Source organism: Poecilia mexicana, unplaced genomic scaffold, assembly GCF_051168715.1.
Source record: "Poecilia mexicana isolate PSO_F unplaced genomic scaffold, ASM5116871v1 scaffold_4, whole genome shotgun sequence".
NCBI classification, from domain to species: Eukaryota; Metazoa; Chordata; class Actinopteri; order Cyprinodontiformes; family Poeciliidae; genus Poecilia; species Poecilia mexicana.
In genome coordinates, this window is record NW_028263373.1 from 28930025 (window position 1) to 28949209 (window position 19185).

The 19185-nt window shown below is 42.9% G+C and overlaps 1 protein-coding gene across 1 annotated transcript; it reads right to left on the minus strand.

Moving 5' to 3' along the window:
• Positions 1–318: 318 nt before the first annotated feature.
• ndnf (neuron-derived neurotrophic factor) lies at positions 319–14687 on the minus strand. The gene is made up of 4 exons (XM_014973321.2): positions 13778–14687; positions 5149–5343; positions 4659–4783; positions 319–2481 (listed from the first exon to the last, which is right to left on the minus strand). The coding sequence occupies exons 2-4, from the start codon at positions 5340–5342 to the stop codon at positions 1085–1087; spliced, it is 1716 nt and encodes a 571-aa protein (XP_014828807.2). The 5' UTR covers position 5343; positions 13778–14687; the 3' UTR covers positions 319–1084.
• Between the last annotated feature and the right edge of the window lie 4498 nt (positions 14688–19185).

Genomic DNA, 19185 nt, shown 5'->3' on the forward strand with positions numbered 1-19185 from the left:
AGCTATAGCTGACTGCAGAGTAATGATGTGTTGGACAGAACAATCAACTATTTCTTGATTGACTCCAATTGATAGGTTGGTCAAATACTGGAAAATTATATATATATTTTTTTCAATTAATTATTTCTGGACCTCAATAAAAGCATTTACTTTGATGCAAATTTTGAGTTCAATAAAAATCAGGTTATGGAAGTTAGTAAAGGTTATTAAAGCGTAACAGGCCCCTGTTCGAGCGAATATAACGCACAATGTGCTCGATCATCACAGAGCAGTGAATGCAATGTTAACTGCTTGGTGAAAAGAACTTGACACCCAGGGTGACACAGGGATTACTTGTTCTATATTTAGGCTTTATGTACATGAATATTGGCAGGACATCTCTGTACATGTGACACACTCACTCACGCACGCACTCACACACGCACGTGCACGCACACAGCGATACAGTGATAATAACACAGATCTCCAGCACAAAACCAAATACATTTACAAGATGGGCTCTAGAGGAAAACACTGGCTGGGATACACAAAGGGAATGTCTTGAACTACAGCTTCCACATAAAAACCGGAAATTATCTGGAACAGATCAAAAATATAGACACAAAGTATAAAATAATTTAAATTTTCTCCTAAAACATGAAACGAGTATGCAGTTGAGAGAGCTATACAAAGCGGGAAGCCTCTGGATCTCCTCCGGTCGCCGTGACTCTGACCGAAGGATGTGACGGACGAAAGCAAACGTCATGCAGCGACACAGGAACCGACGCAGGAGGAAATGTGATTTTTCGCTGAAGTTCTGCCTCCCTTCCTGGTGGCAACTCGATGTCGAGACGACAAGCCTGGTAGGAAAAGCAGCTCGCGCTTCGGGCCTCTCGGATGCGCCGAGATAAAAATGTAAACATAAATATACAGGTTGATATCTCTCTCTCTTTCTCTACAAACAGTTCAGTCTCTACTATGGGCCCATCAGCTGCATGAGTAGTCAGTCTGTGTACACTTCTTAGTAGAATATCACTTAGTGTTAAATAAACTTATTTTATATATATATATATTTATATAATAGATTTATTCTTTGCAGAGTCATTTAGCAGTACTTCCTTGTTTTCACCAGTTTGCTCTGGTATCTTACTGAGTGGCCACTGTGTCCCACCACATAAACGTCCAGCAGGTAGGTCTTGCCTGGCTCCAGACCTGTGATGGTCTCTGTTGTCACAGCTTTCTGCAGGTTCGGGCTGTGGAAGTACTTGCACAGCACCTTTTCGGACTTCCTGCGGGTCTCTGGCCCGGCACACTGATTTTGCTCCCTGCGTCGCTGCTCTTCCCCGTAGCTGTCGGCCACTTCTTTTCGGTAAATGCAGTACTTGTTGCGGTCCTGTGTGCCCAGCCAGGCCACGGTGACGGAGGAGCAGGTGCGCAGCTTGTCAAAGGCCTTGATGCGGGTGTCCTCGGGTAGAGAAGGGAAGGGTTGCTTGCTGCTGGGCCGCGTGGTGGCGAGCACCTTCAGCGTGGACGCCCCTTTCCGGCTTCCTCGAAGGCGGATCTGGTACTTGGCTTTCGGCTTTCCCCGTAACTGGAACTGCCGCACTCCTTCCACGTTCTGCGACAGCAACAGCTTGCCATCTCGCCTCACCTGCACCTGGACCGCGTCCAGACACGAGTGCACGAAAAGCGTCACCCTCTGGTGCGAAGACACGGGAGCAAAGCGGAGAAACTTTGTTCCCTTCCTCTTGATGAAAACGTCCGACACTTTGCCGTCCTTCAGCTCCAGGGTCTTCTGACGGGCTTCCTCTTTGGTGCGAGCAAATGTTCCAACGTACGCCGTGCTGGTGTTGGTGGCCGAGTTCACGGCAAACACATCAAAGTAGTACTGTGTGTCTGGTTTAAGGTCTGACACAGTGTAGATGTTTTTGTTACCAATGGACACCTTCTGAATGTCAGACGCTTTGGGTTTGGCTAAATATGCTCGTGAAATCTTGTTGCTAGTAAGCCCTCTCTCCTTGCCAAACCCATTGTCAGAGGGAACAAAGCCAAAGTGCACAAAGTCAAAGGGGCTAAAGTCTCTGACGGGCTTCGGAGCCAACATGAAAGCATCATCGGCACTGATTTTGGCCTCCGCGGCACACATGCTTTTGAAGTTGTGCTCCTTGTTAATTACCACGCAGTACTGAACAGGTTGGCCCATCAGAAAGCCTGTCGGCGTCGGCTTCCAGGCTAGCGTGACAGTGGTGCGACCCAACGCGGTCACGTCAACACGGGGGTCGTAGGGCAGCTCCGGATAAGGCTGGTCAGACTCTGGAGTTGTGGTGGTGTACACCTTGAAGTTGCTGTCTTTCTCAGTGGACAGCAACTCCAGCTGGTAGAGACCAGAGGGCGTGCTTGTTGCCACGTAGGACTCCACATCGTTTCCCTTGTAGGTGAAGAGCTCTGTGCCTTCGTCTACAGTCACCTGCTGTTTCTGCTGGTCCAGGGGTTCAGGCTCTCCTGGAAAAGAAAAGCAAACACACAACATGAGCTCCTTGCGTGATTTTGCATCTCTGCTAGTTTATCATGAATATAGATTAGAAGTGTAGGATATCTTTCATGCTTTATTCAAAAACATCCACTACAAGAAATTTATTGCTGCTAGATTGCGATGAAACCTATAGATAATGAGCTCGCTCGCATCACGGTTGTGTTTACATTCCAAACATCCCCGAAGATCACAGGCCAGCATTCACTTGGCTGTCCAAGAGAAGCTGTGCCACAAAGAGGCGCCTTGTAACTCCTATGTGAGAGAGACAGTCTGAGCGCCAACTCCAACTTAAGCCAGAAACCATAATATTATGTTTGTCAGCCAGAGAGTGTGCTCAGTGGAGTGCTAAAAATTAATGCTCAAAGATCTACTCCCTCTGGAGACACCAAGACCAAAGACATTAAGAAATTCACAAGACTGACTCTTGCTGGAGCACCTTTTTTACAAACTGATAGTGTGTCGAGCTTTGGCATATATCAAATTTTTGGTATATCAAAACCACTACTTAGTTTTAAAGGGGGGTAATTCTACAGTTTTTAGAATTACCCCCTGCTTGTTAATTCAGTGTTCTTTATGTATTTCCACCAATGGTTTAATATTTTTCTTAAAGAGCGTTTGGCAACAGTTGCAACCTCATGTTGGCCTTGAAGTCCAGGCTTAGGAACGTCTGTTGTTTGCTAAGACGCTCCAAGATCGGCACACCTGTTTTAAAATAATCTTTCCAGTTCCTCTCTGCAGAGCCTTTTGAGCTCATTCGACTTGGATTCAGTCAGTCTGAACTCTCCCCATGTTCAGCTGGAGTTCAGTCTGGGCTGTGGTTGGGCCACTTAAACGCATTATCCATGGGATGCTCCTAAAACCACTCCTCTGTGTGTCTGGTATTGTTATCAGATTGGATGACAAATCCTCTCCCTATTGTCAGGTCCAGACAACCCCAAAACAGGTTTTCCTGAACACTAAATGTTTGGATGTTGTCTAGTTGCCCACATCACAGTAGTGATTTTTATAGCCAGTTGATGAAGTTCTATTTTAGTTTCATCTGACCAGAGGATTTTGTTTATCATGGTCTAACCCTTTCAGTGTTGCTTTTTGGTAAAGTTAAAGCTTCCATGTCCGTCTGGTCATCGTGGTAAAGACCTGATTAGTGCAGTGCATCAGCAATATCTGACTTTCTGGATGCTTCCCTGTAATACGTCCACCAGGGAACAAAAAACCTCTGCTTTAGTGACTTCTGAGATCTTTTCAGTCCTGCTGATTATTTTTGTTTGTGTCCAATTCTCAGATATGTGCTTTGACATATTCCAGTCTATGAGGTCTATGAGGTAATTCCATCGACTTCATTTCATGGTTTATCCTCTGATATCATCTGAGAGCTTATGTTCGGTTCCAAATTTTGTTGACATTTTTTTATGTATTAAAAATGTCATACCCAACAACATTGTAATATAAAAATAATGTTATACCAACTATACATTTGTTTGTGTGAAACTTCAATTTCACAGTTGTTATGGTTTCACACATTCATACTTTGCCCAATCGTAGTCCAGCTGGCATTGTTCCGCATTATTTGGGTTTAGGGTGAACTCTTCTCTCCGGAGGTAGGGCTTGTGTAGGGCTAGTTTACTAGCCAATTTTCATTTTAGAGTATTTGATCTGACAATGGCAGAGGCGCAAACAGGTGCTTGTGCATTAACATTCAAATATATGCTCACATCACACTTCTGTTGTCTAAACCACTGCCTTGGTCATCTGGCAAGGCCTCTCGTGCTCATAGGACAGCCTCCACATGGACAAAGTTTTAAAGTGAGTCAAAAGAGAAAAAATAGCAGAAGGAAGTCAGACAGAACAGAGAAGAGGAGAATTTAGCTTGGAAAAGGCCAAAAATGCTTCGAGTAAAAGGACGTAATGACTTTGATTCAGAAGGCTGACTAGAGAACAGCCCTCTGTTGAAATTATAGACGTGAGTTTGGGACAGGCCCATGCCTCATTAGTGGTCAGACTAGACACTACGAGTGTGACTTAATTAAAACCCTCCAAAACACCAAGCCTAACATTGGCACGGAGGGTAATTATGTATGGAGGATAGCGATATTTCCACATAGCATGTCATTAACCTCTTCCACTGCTGTCTGATGTCAAGTTATACCTGATCCTTCTCCACTGGACTCCTCCGGCAGCTCCTGCAGGGTCAGTTTCCACTCCAGAGGAGCGTCGCAAGGTGTCACTGTCACAGACAACGGGGTGTTGTCTTCTTCCACCACAAAGTAGTACCTGTGGAAATGAACACTGGCGCTTACGATTCATTATAGTCTGATGTTATCCAAACAATATGCACAGGCCATCTAGGACACCAACACTGAAGAACACAGGGATATTATACTGTTGACCTTGTTCGCTCTCCCACACTGACATTCTCATCTATTATTTATGTCTGCATCGACTCGATAGATCACGTTACAGAAAAACATCTTATCTTCCTTCTTATTTATAGGGACAAACCATTCACAAATGAGATATTTTCTTCCATGTATGAATGAGCCAATCTCAAGGTGAAACTGACTCATTTTATTCAGTCTTGAAGAAGTCACTGGGTTCATGCCAGTCTGTCTGCCACTAGGTGTCTTCAAAGTGCTCACCTTTTTGGCGTGTCCCTGAAGAGGTAGCCGCTGATCTCAGCTCCATCTGGAATGACGGACGAGTCGTGGAACAGCGACTTGTCTCGGATCTGCATCTGAAAGAGTCCTTCGTCTCTCGTGGGCAGCTTCTGGGCCAACGATCCCAGGCCCAAGACCATCAGCAGCACTAAGCTCCAGCCTTTACACTGCCTCATTCTGAAATACACAGACATTTATGCAGCCACCATAAGAACCGAGACATATCACAAATTACTGTTTCTTGACTTGACACCAACCACCTTATTTTTGGAAAACCAATATGAATTCCCGGTATGGGGTTGAAACGATTTCAGAGGCAAGATCTCAGGATATTAAAACAACACAAAATTTTTGGTCAACGTGAAGTTTGCTGTTTGTAATTTATCTAGTGAAATAAAAGTGTGTACCTTAAGCTTAATGTCCCTTTATGTATGTTTGAGGCTTTTATTTTGATTTGAAAAAGGAAATAATTCTGCAGTCGCCTCGTTATGCTAATAGAGTCCACTAATGAAGACCTTCAGTCATGAAACCATCAGAGAGGCTTCTGCTACTTCTAAGTTGCTTTGTGGTGTTATTTTTGCCTCTCAGGAGAAAAAGAAACGCTAACAGACAAGATACAAATGATTTGTAAGCACTGTGAGTATATTGTATCATTAGCGGCTAACCGTTAGCTGCTAGCTGAACTAAACTTGGCATCTTCTTCGGAGCTTCATCATTAAACAAAAGGGCTACTTAGTTTTTACGACCCAGCCTGTAGGCTATTTGTTTATATGTCTTTGAAAAAATGACATCATGGATTATTATTTAGAAAATTTAGACAAGATTTATAGAAGTTAATTTCATTGGAGAAACTATTTCTTTAAAAATAGCCTCTTTAGTAATACTCTTTTCATCCGCACCTCCTTTTTCACAAATATTGTTAATATTATGTTTCGTTCTCTTGAACTTAGTATTCTGTTCTGTCTCTTGAGCTACAACAAGGATGCCATTATAGCAACTAATACCCAGTCATCAATCGGTTTGATCAATAGTCCATACAGTTTCAACAAAGGAAAAAGGGAAGTCCTATTATGCTAACAAGAGTCCACTAATAAAGACACTTATCATAAAACTGCTGAAGGAGCTTTATTAACTTTGTTACTTTGAGTACTCAGCGAAAAAAAAGTAACAGTGACAGACAAAATCCAAATTATTTGTAAGCACTGTGCGAAAACTGTCATTAGCGGCTAACCGTTAACGACTAACAACACAGCTAAACGCAATAAATAGGTGCTGTTCTTGTTTAGCTCTTTAACATGTCATAAAAACCACGCCTTTTGAATTTTACTGTTATTTTCCTGCTTTATGAAAACATGTTTATCTGTCAATACGCATTTGTAACAAAGAGTTAGGTGAAGCTAGCTGACTTTTGGTGCCAGTTTTATGGTTAGTACATATAAATGAGTGCTTTATGCAACTTTAAATCTATGAATATTTTTTTTTATTCTCACAAATGTAACATTATTTAAGGTCCAAACATTACAATTTAGAAAAGTAAAACTAAAGCAAGAAGCTACTATTAGCTGTTAACGCTAAGGTAAGCTAAATTAAGTTATTTAACAACTGCTTGTGGTTTAATGTAAAGCATACAGACATATGAGACATTTCAACTTTATGTTCTGCACAAAGTCAGTTAGCAAAATAGTTAATGGCTACTTTATAGAGTTGGCTATCACTTTCAATGAGCTATTTACATAAATAAAGACCTCCAACATGACTTCCTAATATTTCGTCACAGCAATTTGGCATCACCTACTTATGACTTTGGAATTTAGTTCTACTGAGCAAAATTCTTATGAATTTGTGAATGACAATCCCAAATCACAGCGAGAATCACAGAAAACGGAGTGCTAACGAGAACCCCAGGCCTCCTCCAAAAGAGAGAATTGATTATACTTTAAGTGGGAATGTGTGAGAGGAAAAAGACATCACCTCGTGCCCCCGGGGAACCACACTGCAGTATTTCACAAAACCCTTAACATAAAATGCTCCGGTCCATGTCGTTTAAGTTTTATTGAACCCAATATAAAAATGCTGGTGGCGCAGTCCGCAGTTGGAGCAGCGATCTGGGCGAGGTGCAGCTAACCAAGGCCAAACAGCCTCTCGCGTATCGCCTGTCTATTGATTTTTGCCCCATTGATTGCAGCTGATGGGAACGCCAAATCCTCGGTGATTTAATCAGCGTAATGATGGCAGATTAGCCAGATACTTTACTGCCATTTACTGCAAGTGAGATTGTGTCCTTTTAATGACCTCTTTCCCTCTCTCCTTCTCTAGTACTCCCGCCCTCGCCTGTTGATCTCAGGTTTTTTTTTCCTTTATTCTTTTTTTTCCTCTTCATCAAGCAAATAATCCCTTTAACACTTGTGCACACACATCTTTCCCTTTTCGATTCTTTGCGGTTTCTTTCACCGTCACTGTAAACGGGGGGCAGATTAGTAAACATCTGAGGATTTAAAGTGATGAGGATGGACCTCCATTGAAAAAATTGATTATTTCTTCATTACGGTCTTCTAAAAGTGCAGGCAAGGGTAAAAAAAACAAAACTCGACAGGTCCTGTCATTGTCTCGGTCTTGGCTGTTGACTAAGCCAAGCCTGCTGTTGTACCGCCAGACATCAGAGAGCAAAAGAAAAACCACCTAAGTGGTACTTTGAGGTTTGACTCACACAGAGAGAGCGGAGATCCTTATCGTCTCGGCTCGTCTCATTCCGCTTTTTAAAAAAAAAAAAAAAAAAAAAAAACATGTCAGTTAGAACAAAGACGTTGTCTATTAATACTCGAGACGGCAGGGGAGGCGGTACGCGCATAGCTGCCCTCGGCTGCCAGTCATTCCAACATCCCCTAAACGCCAAACAGACACGGCGAGGACCCCTTCTCCTGCGCCAGCAGTGGTCCAAAGCGCTGATGTCACCCGGCTCATATTCCAAGTATTTTATCACCCCTGTCATTAGCACATTTGATAGGTGTCTTCAGAGCGCTCTTCATGTGTGACACCTCTCCCACAGACACCAAAAACACTCGCTCCTTCATCGCAGCGCACTGTGTATCACAGAGGGATGACATCTGAATGTCAGAGCAGCTGCGGCGGGTCACTGCAGTCGCACGGACTGTCGCAGTGTCAACACGGTCCAGGCTGCGGCCGTTTCTGCATACGAGCCTGCTGTCCACCCCCCCAAGCCCCCCAAAACATACGCACGTACGCACGCACGCACACGCACACACACACACACACTCCCGTGCTCTACAGTTAACCTACCAAAACAACACATTAAAAGCGAAGCAGCATCTGGAAGAAATAAAGTGCAATGTTTAATTAGAACACAGAAGAATTGAGTCCATCTTGAAGACCAAATCATTTTAAGACGAACTAACCCGCAATCGTGTTAACTTTGTTTCCCCGCTGCTTTTGGTCTGCTTATTTATATATTTATAGCATTCGTTTTGTTTTTTTGTGGGAATCAACAGGAATTCAGGACGGAAAAAAAACCCATCTTGTGTGTGTATAATGGGCAAACTCTGGAGCCTAAGCGGGCCCATATAATAGGATTAAAGGACAAAACACAGCACTTTGGTCATCATTTCTCTGTTTCCATGACAGTCTTGTCAACATCTACAGTAACAGGAAAAAAAAAAGTTCAACAATGACCTCCACACCCTTTCTTTGAGGAATGACACTTGGAAAAGCTTTGACCTGCTGTGATTTGAGGACTTTACAAAGCAAATCACATGAAACGTCCGTGCTGTGGATTCTAAATGGACACTAAATGATTACCAAGCAAACCACTCATACAAAGCAATCATCCCAAATTAGAGCATAAGTAAAGTTTTGTGTGATGAGGCGGAATAACAGAAAGAAATATGTTGCACTTGTTTACTTAAATGTACGGTTGAACAGCATCTCTTGATGACAACAACTTGAATTGCTCTCTGGAATCAGATTTTGTGATTTTGACCCACTCCTCTAGACAGCTGTCTTCAAATCTTGACTGTTCAGAAGACTCTAATCTTCTGCGCCACTCTATAAGCTTTATTTTCTTTGTCTGTAGCTAGTTAAGGGATTCCTTGGAAGCGTATTGGGGATCCATTTCTTGCATCTTCATTTCTGGTCGAGTATTTTTGAAAAACGGCAACCGATTCCTGTCTTGGTACGTTTGTCCGTTGACCCTTTCTTCAGTTCTACGAAGTCTGGGGCTGAAAATATCATTATTCAGTCTCCTCCAAACTTCACAGTAAGCATGGTGTCTATGGAGTGATGTGAGTGATGTACTGCGCCCTTTCTCCCCAATATCATGTCCCTGGGGAATGGCATCCAAATGTGTTGAAGTACAAAGTAAAGGCTTCAACGTGCCTTTTCTTCAGCAGTGGAGTCTCGCGCAGTAACTGTATAGATGGCGGTTGAGCGCTCTACTCATTCTCTTTGTGTGGGGGGAAAAAAACTATGCTGATTCCAGCTCTTCGGCAAGTGGCCATTGGAACTCGGACAACCAATTATCCCTCTGGCTTCCCATGACTGGTCTGCGGTAACAATTTCATTCCTTTCACTTCTGGATTATGGCCCTTAAGGGACTCTGTGGAACTTTCAGAGGTTTCGATTGACGCTTGTAACCAACAAGAAGGCTGTGAAGGTTTCGAGAGAGCCCGTTGCTTACACCCGTCATCCGTCTCGTGGCAGTCCTTGGAGTTGAGAAACCTTTGTCTAGGCCATCTAGTAGGGCTAGTACTGATTGTAATTTGCACCGATCCACTTTCTTTGAAAATAACTTGAGTGTGTTGTACGTGTGGATTGATTGGGTTATTGTCAACATACATGTGAATTTCAAGTCAGTATGTCTAATAAGTTAGATATTTCCTAAGAAGAAAGTCCAGTACTCCTTCTCCCTGCTGCATGTGCTCACCAATCTGCTCTCGGCCTCCCCTTCCTCCAGCTACTTTTCTTTTTTTCCAACCTTCCTCTTCCCTCCTTCCTTCCAGCTCCTTGTCAATATGGATAAGCTTCCTGCCTGCTGACACATGGAGCTCATTAACAGAACGGGAAGGAATAAAAGGCAGTTTAATTTTTACACAAATAAAGACACATTTCGGATTCCACCCAACAAGACGCCTGGCGGGGGCCCACACGGGATCTCTCTCTCTCTCTCTCTCTCTCTCTCTCTCTTTCTCTCTTTGTGTGTGTGTGTGTGTGTGTGTGTGTGTTTTCTTAAAGGAAGTCTGTGGGGGCAGATTTACGGTGGGTGCTGTGCAGAGAGTTCCATCAGCGCTGTCACTTCAGGGCCAACGTGGGGAATTGCAGCGCAATATGGTAGATTGGTGATGGAGTGGAAGAAGTGGAAGAAGAGAGAGAGGAAGATCAAGAGTCAAAGACAGAAGAGAAAAAAAAAACTGCACAGGACCCTGGACCTGCGCAAGAAACCGGCCAAACCAAATCAGGTCTGGATCTCTTGGACAGCGAGAACAGCTCGTTAATGGTTTGGTAGAGACTTGTGGTGTGCTCGGGACTTTGGAGCCAAGAACGGAGACTTTAATCTTGTGTTTGAGTGTGTGTGCGTGTGTGTGTGCGTGTGTGTGTGCAATGCAGTGCATCCAAACCATCAAACTGCACTGTTCCACCCTCTGCGCAAAGTCTACATCATCACTCAGGAGCTGTCGCCTCGCCATCCACAACATCACTCACAGTTTGAGTTTCTGAACCGCGTCCACATGATCAGAACCGCTCGCCGCCGTCATGGAAATGGGGGAGCTCGGTTTTCCTTCCAACTCTCTCTCCCCTGCTCCTTCCTCGCTCTCTGCGCGGCCCGACGTCGGACCTTGGGGTTTTCGCATCCTGGAATGTGCCCCCCTCTCTGAGCAGGGGTCGGGGTGGGCTTTAAGCATCCACTCAGAAGGAACTGAGTCTGACTGATGTGGCTGGCATTGTGACTGCCACAAGGGTGATTGTAGATTACAGGACAAAATGCCCCCCTCATGGGAAAGTCATCCACCCACTGCCCATCACTCTGGATGGTGTGTGAATGTGTGAGAGAGCAGATAGGTGGAGCACGGAAAAAGCAGTCCATCTGAGGGAGAATAATAAGGGTCTTCGCAAAGTGAGCGTGGCAGTGGGTGGGGTTCAGAGGGTCAGGAGGCACATGAGATATAATGAATAATTTAACTAGGAAATAAGGAAAAAAAAACTTGCACGCTCTGACTCTGGATTTGTGACAGAAAAGCAAAGGAGACTGTATGCACACACAGGCAGAAACCTGTCAGCTCTCAGGACGCAAGCGAGCGACCGCAGCAGCAGCAACACTGGTGGAATTCTTTCAGCCCCAGAGTTTTCATATGCAAATCACGGTTTAGTTACGGTATGCGACGCGGACCTTCCCATTTTAGGACTGTTTTTCTCCCCCCCCCCCCCCCCCCCATCCAACTCCACCGAACCCCAACCACCACTTTTTTTTTCTTTTTTTTTTTTTTCCTTCTTCATGATTCGTTCTCCAGAGAAAGCTAAAGAGGAGTCTGTGTGTCTTCACCCGGCTAAATACAGTTATTCAGCTCCCTGTGCTCTCCTGGGTGTACGTCCCTCATTAAACACCGACAGAACGGCTCTCAGATGGACCGGATGAGGAAAACAACACAAAGTGTCAGAGCTGCAATGAATCGCTTCAGTGAATCAAAAACGCATCAGCAGGTAAAACAAAAGTAAATAAAAATAAATAGAAGTTCACTGTAAAAACAGAATTTTGGAGACGATTGAATTTTGACTAATTAACAACCTTATTATCACCCATCGCACGCGGCGCTGTACATGTGGGTTGTAACGTAAATGAATATATCGTCTTCGTAAAAGTTAGCAATCGTCATAAGAGGTTTTAGTTGCACAGTGTTCTTCCTCGGAGTAAAATTTTATACCACTGTAAGAATTCATTTCCACTGTGGGAACATTAGCTGCGTTTACTTTATGAAGGAATTTCTACTGTTCAGGCTAACTGAAGATGTTGGTTCGGTTATTGGGCGAGAGGCGGGGTACGCCTTGGGCATGGCATTCCAACCTAAAAGTTTAAGAATTGTGGTTGAGAAACTTTTTGAGCTGGAACAAAACTTTGACCCCGCTGCATGTCGTGTTGAACATGCTAGCAGGTCTGACAGCTAGCAAGCCACTGACAGACTGGGCTTCACTGCCAACAAACTCCAATCTGCGGTCCTATGGTAAAGAAAGAAAAAGCCATCATGCCACCATATTGAAACTGGTTTTAATGAAGTTTTATGCCTTCACCACGGCTAAGTCTTAGTTTCTGCTTCTCCGTAACAAGTGAGGACTTCATGAAAGTAACAGTGACGAGGTTTTCTTCTTAACGACCAGCAAAGTTACATAGTTCTGCATCTGTAAAGCACTTGTGTTGTATCGTTATTAATCAGGTGTTCTTGGTATAGATCAGAAATTCCAGGTTTATAATGTAATTAAAGGAAGTTTTTTTTTTCTCGATTGAGAACCTTCGTGGGATTCTATTGGTTTTTGCTGTCGATTGTGCAGATGTTTTCATTTGATTTAGTAAGACATCATTTGGTGAATATTACAGTTTTTTCAAAAACTTTATGTTAGTCAACATAAAGTCAAACAGCTATCACCAATCAAAATTTATTTGACTAATCAATGACAATTAATTTGGAACATAAAAATTAATTAGACTTGAACTAATTGGGACTGGTAAGTACATTTCAAAACTTGGTTAAGGTTGCAAAAGATCTTATTGGTTAAGATCTACCTAAATGAAAGGTACGCACCGAATACCTTGGTTAAATCGTAACAGTTCGGTTTTTGTAGTGTAGCTCCGCTTTAAGGGCTCCTTTCATCCGGGACTGCGCTGTCACAGGTGCGCAAACGCACCCATAGGTGCCAAAGGTGACACTAAAAATTAACGCATTCAACTTTGATTTTTGGGGGGCGGGGGAGAAGAGAGGGGGGGACAAAAAAGTTTTGATACTAAAAAGTTATGACGGGAGCAAATATCAGAAGCAGCGCGCGTGGAGTTTGGAGACGTCCTGCGCGTAATGATAAATCGCCTTTTATTGGGTGCTGGGTCACCCCTGGGAGCATGGGAACCCGTCCGACGGGGAGGGGAGGCAGGCACAAAGGCGAAGAGGATTTTTCTAAAGTTGATCATCTCATCCGCACCGTGTGTTGCCGTGCCAAACCCGAAGATAAACTCAAAATTAAAACGGCATGCGAGCCGGGGCTTGGTTTCATGTGCGTTTGAAACTTTTCACTTCCCGCAGTTGTAAGCCGCAAAAAAAAAAAAAAATCTTCTTTTCCTCCGCTCTCTGTCTCTCATTGCCAGACAAGAAGTCCGATCGGCTCTGATCTTAAATATAGAAACACAGAGCTGCAAAAAGAAAAAAAGGGGGGAGCGGTAGAAAAGTTTCAGAAATAAAAAAAAGTTTTCTGGTGTGTGTGTTTATATATATATATATATATATATATATATATATATATATATATATATATATATATATATATATATATATATATATATATATATATAAAATCCCGAATCAGAAAAAATAATAATAAAACATCTTCACATCAGCCTTACCTCTGGTGCCTCTTGTTGGCCAAAACTCCCCTAAAATAAAATGTGAAAAAAAATGACCCCGATCTCACAGGGGGAGAAAAACAAAAATCAAAAGAGCAAGTTGTCCTCTGCGGTGACCAGTAGTTCCTCCAGTTTTCACGCGTCTTGTCTGGACCGATCAATCGGATTAAGCGACCGCTCTGATGCGCGTTTGCAGTTTTCTTGCGGATTTAACTGGTCTCCAGTGGGCAGGAGTGTGTTTGTGTGTGTGTCTAAGAAAGACAGAGAGAGAGAGAGGGTAGAGAGAGAGAGAATGTGTGTGTGTGTGTGTGCGTGTGTGTGACTGAGTGGGTATCCCGAGTGCTGGCAGTGCGTCCCTCCCCTGCCGCGCCGCTGCTATTGAAACCTCCTCTGGATTGGAGGCAAAAACTGGTGCGAACTTCTTCCTCTGCTTTTTCTTCTTCTTCCCTGCGCTCCGGGACGCAGAAACCAGAAACAGCCCCCCGAAAACAGGCACTTCTGAACCCCAAACTTTACGATCAGATGAACAAAGTATATACAAAAAAATAATAATATTAATTACAAAAAAACAACAACAACTGTAAACAAAGATGTAGCATATTGTAATTTTAAAGACGGTGTGGGGTTTCCCAGTCAGAATCGCAGATTATCCTTCCTGTGTGTTTACTCTCATGCTCCCAGGAAACTGTCGGTGGAAGCGGTAGCGGCACCCTGCCGGAGTCACGCAACCCTCGAGGGCTTTGGCGTGCTAGACGTGCTCTGTCACGGGCCTCTGATACCTGGGCGGGTGTGCAGACAGACACAATCACAACAGCAGCCTGTAGTTTGGTTTTGGCCCGTGCGCATGCAACCGCACACCAACGCAACGCATCTCCTGTTTTCCTCCCCACCTCCCCTTCCCCCCGTCTCCTAACCCCCCACCTTCCTCCACCTCCACCCCCGATCAGCTGTGGAAATTCCCAGTGAGCCATAAAGTGCTGTTATTGTTGGCTGGGAAGGGGAAGCAAACATTTATTCAAGATAAGAGTCTCGGAACTGAAGAGACTCCCGAATTTATGGCCTTGATTCGATGGAGTGGTGGTGGGGGGTCCCCTCACCCCCTCACACCCGTCTGGATTTAAGGGGATGCGACTGTTTTCTGCAGAATTGAAATGCAAGGTTGCAAAATCAGCTCCTCTTCATCGGATGAAGGCTCATCAGATGGACACTAATAACTACTCGTCTTCTCTTGATCCCTGAGAAAATAACTACATTTTTGTTATCTGACGACAAAAAAAAAAAGACCGGCAATAAAGTTAGCTCCTAAACTAACTGGTAAACACAGCAGCGTGCTGTTAAAAATCCATATTAATCTTCATAACAGGAGATGAAACAATATTCCCATTCCGAAGCCATTCATTCATTGTCAGTATCTGTTTGCGATCTGCGTAGGCAGCCAAATCACAGCCCAGTGTTGATACAACAGCGTCATCTAGCGTCAGCAACAGTAACGACAGGGAGGAAAAAACATCTCTTGCATGTGGATTCAACTCACGTGGTTTTGTAAAAATAAATGTAGTCTGCATTTTTTTTATTTTTTTTTTAATATGAGCTACTACGGCATCTCGCAAAAGTATTCACCCTGGACACAATCAAGTGATTATGTTACTTTCAATTGTAAAAAATGCTGAAATATGACTTAAAAAAATTTAATGTAACGCCTTGAAATTGGGCCTCTATCTCTTTAAGAAGCTCCTGCTCTTTCTGAAACTCCGTCATCACAACAGGGCTCCTCTATTAACCCTTTAACACCGTTTTTATCAGGGTTTCTCTCAGCAGCAGCTCCTATAATGAGCTCAGCATATGCACAGTTCCACCAGGTGTTTGCTAATTGCTGCCGGCTAGTCTGAAGGAGCCGGCAACAGCTGCTCTGTGAGGTGTAAGCTCTGAAGCTTGTAAACTGCAGCTCCTAGAAGGAGGAGCTGTGTCTCGAAGGCAGAGCTAGGTCCAACCAGGCGTTTTACACAGCTGAGTGGTTGCCACGGGAGACTAAAGGATTCCTCAAACATGAATGAAAGAACCAAAACAACACTCCAGGTATGTTTATGATGAGGAAACAAGATTATAACATGATGAAAAAAAGTTGATTTTACATAATACTGCCACTTTAAAATGTGTTTTATGTAAGCTAACTTCAGCTTCATTATTAAGTAGTGCATAATTGTATCCTAAAAGTGTAACATGCATTTGTATTCTGTCCTCTTTTATTTAATACGCCTAAAAAAAATCCACATGATTAGTCAATATAGTCAGCATTTGCATAACTGTATAAAAATAGCTGACCCGTTTTCCATCAGATGGTTTGTTGGAAAAGATTAGTGAAGACCGAGAAACGCATCGAAAAGGTCAGGGATGAAGTCATGGAGAAGTTTAATGCAGGTTCAGGGTGAATAATCATCAGAAAATGGAAAGAGCATGGCAGAAACATACAGCCAGAGCTACAAAAGAATGATTTGGACCAAAGTGTACTCATGTTAGAATGACCCAGTTAAAGTCCAGACCTAAATCAAATTGAGAATCTCAGGCAACAAGCTAATGTTTCGGTGTGTTGATGTGCAAAGCTGGCAGCTTCCCAGAAGACTCGCAGCTGGCAATGCAGGGAGAGGTGGCTCCACAAAGTGTCGAGAAGGATACAGACGCGCTCCACATTTTTCAGATTTTTACGTATAAAAACAAATTCAAAGCCAAAACTCATTAAGTAATACTGAGTGTTTGTCTGTCACACAAAACCCAAACAAAATGCCTTGAATTTTGTGGTTGAAACGCCACACAAGTTGGAAATTGTCACAAGAAATTAACACATTTCAGTGCTTTCTGATAGACAATTTTTATACAGATGTTTTGTTTTTATGTGTGTTTTAACCCTGGTGGTCATAAATATTACCCTCATGACTTCGGCATCCTTGACCGTGAAACCGAGGCCAGACTGAATGTGCTATTTGCCCCGCCACTCAGCTGTGAAAACAGATCAGCGCTCGGGGCATGTGTGTTCACAAGTCCCCGAATTATGCACATGGATATGGACGCACAAAAATGAATTGAGGAGTGGTGCTACGGCGCTGAATCCTGAAAAAGTATCCACACACTGGGGAAGATTTATTGCGCAGATGGAGAAAATGATCTCCTCCATTAAAGTCAATGAAGAACTACTTTTTTTTGTTAAATTTAGGGGAAAAGATTGTTCACAAAGCACATTCTGTTACTTTTTTACTGCTTCGTAGCTCGCCGTACGACTCTGGCTGTTTCGCAGCAGAGTGCTTCACATTTTGACTTTGATCTACAGTCAAGAAGAAAACATCTTCTTGGCATGAGTAGTTTTTTTTTTTTTTTTTTTTTTTTTTGTCGAAAACACGCACCAGTAAATTGTCGTAGAAGAAAACAGGGCAGCAGTACTACCTCACTGCACATTTTTACGTCATTCTACTGCATAAAACTACCTGTAATGCATCTGTGCTGCAGTCACTACGCGCCCACCTAGAGGGAAAATGCTGCAGCTCTTTCTGGGTGAAATATTCAGTTTGACCCTGAAAAACACAGACTCAGTCCGTCTTTACCCCCAAACAGAGCGGTGTTAAGTGATTTGCGGGTGAACTACATTCGTTTCACATTTAAAAAAAAAAACAAAAAAAACAATCATGAACTGGTTCATTTGAAAACGGTCCCTTTGCATGGTTTAATTTCAAACTGTTGAGGAGTTCATCTCCTGTTGAACTCCAGAGCTTATTGGATGTACAGTGGAGTTCACGGTTTGATTTATTCTTGTGGTTAATTCAGATATGCTTTTACAAACTTAAGTTGTTTTGGTTGATCGTCTTTAGAAAAAAAATACCTCAGCAAGACACATTTAGCCTTTTTCAGCCATGAACTTTAACGTTGAACTTGAACCGAGGTCTCCAGAGTCTAAGTTGTAGATTTGACTTTTTAGCAAGTCTTTGAGCATTGCACCATCTGACCTTGTGGTGAGTTTTCTTTTGGATATTTGCTATGACCGCAGAAAGATTGACTTCATCTTGTTTGAAAATCCCTTTGTAACTCCTTCCAGACCAATGGTCGGCAGCAATTTCTTCTCTAAGGTCAGTGCCGATGTCTTTGTGTGTGTACAAGACCAGCAAACCAAAAATAAATGGAAGGTAATCACATTTGCAGATGTTCAATTAATCAAGAGCTTAAATTAGCTGGACCCAATTTATTTGAAAAATAAAAAAATAAAATAAATAAAGTCAGTAATGTTCATCTGACCCATCTGCAACATGTTGGTAAGTGAGAGACGTAGATCTCTGCTGAAATTTGAATTAGCTATTTCTTTTAGGACCTCATAAAACTGTGACACAATTGCAGGACTGACTTCCCCCCCCCCTTCGAATATCAAGTCATGCATAAAACCAAACTTGTTTTTGGCCGTTGCGGGTTTTGCATTTCACACTGATACCCCATATTAAGGGTGTAACAAAAACCTTTTCCCCGTGTTTATGATTTAAGGGAGTATCTGTCCTATGTTGCTACCAGGTCATTTTCAAAAAACAGAAACCTCATTGTACTCTGACCTGGGTGTTGTTTGCTCTGGGGGTAAGACGTTACTGCACGGCGAGGTGGAGGCGATCCTCTTACACACCTCCAGTGGCTCAGGTGATCCACCAGAAGTCATCAGGATGGAGAGTGTCATCTGATTGGACGGAAACACGTCAGTGACTTTTGAGCTATTTTCCCACTTACAGATTTCTTCAGTTTTTGCTCTATTTTGTTGTGCTTAATGTTTCAGATCATCAAACTAATCTTAATAGACAACAATAACATCTGAAAATGCAAACTACAGTCTTGAAGATCTTGAGGGGTTTTATTTTCACCTTGGTTTTTTTTTTTACCCAGTTTCTTTCTTATTGCTGAATCATGAACTCCGAAAGGACATAGGAAAGACTTGTTTTCCAGACTTTGTTTCTAATGTGCTCTCGAATTTCCTTTGATCGGGACACGATGTGATGCCTATTCACATTCTTTTGGCCTAGTTCATGTTGCCAGATGGATTCTTCTTAAGTGATTTCTTGATTAAAAAGGTCTGGCATTGATGAAACCTCAGTACGGCTAATAAAAATAAACCTATCACACTTAATTTAAGATTGACAAAAAGGGGCAATTACAAAGGAGCTTAAATTGCTTTTAAATACATAATAAACTCAGCATTTGAAGTTGTTTTTCTTTTCCAATTTACTCAGGCTTGGGGGGGGCAGAAACAAGTAGCAACGTTTTAGCTGACTATCACACCTAATTCTTAGTTCATCATTAACTCAGAAGAGCTGAAAGCCTTCTCCAGACAAACAACCTCTCTGCAAACATCTCTCCCCATCATTTCCACCTCCTGTCTCCTCTCAAAG

Excerpts from the sequence above, each read along its gene's own strand:
- ndnf (XM_014973321.2), bottom strand. The coding sequence starts at position 5,342 with ATGAGGCAGTGTAAAGGCTGGAGCTTAGTGCTGCTGATGGTCTTGGGC. Across the intron at positions 4,784-5,148 it reads TTCAGGGACACGCCAAAAAG|GTACTACTTTGTGGTGGAAG; the intron begins GTGAGCACTTTG and ends TCATTTCCACAG. Across the intron at positions 2,482-4,658 it reads GTCCAGTGGAGAAGGATCAG|GAGAGCCTGAACCCCTGGAC; the intron begins GTATAACTTGAC and ends TTTCTTTTCCAG.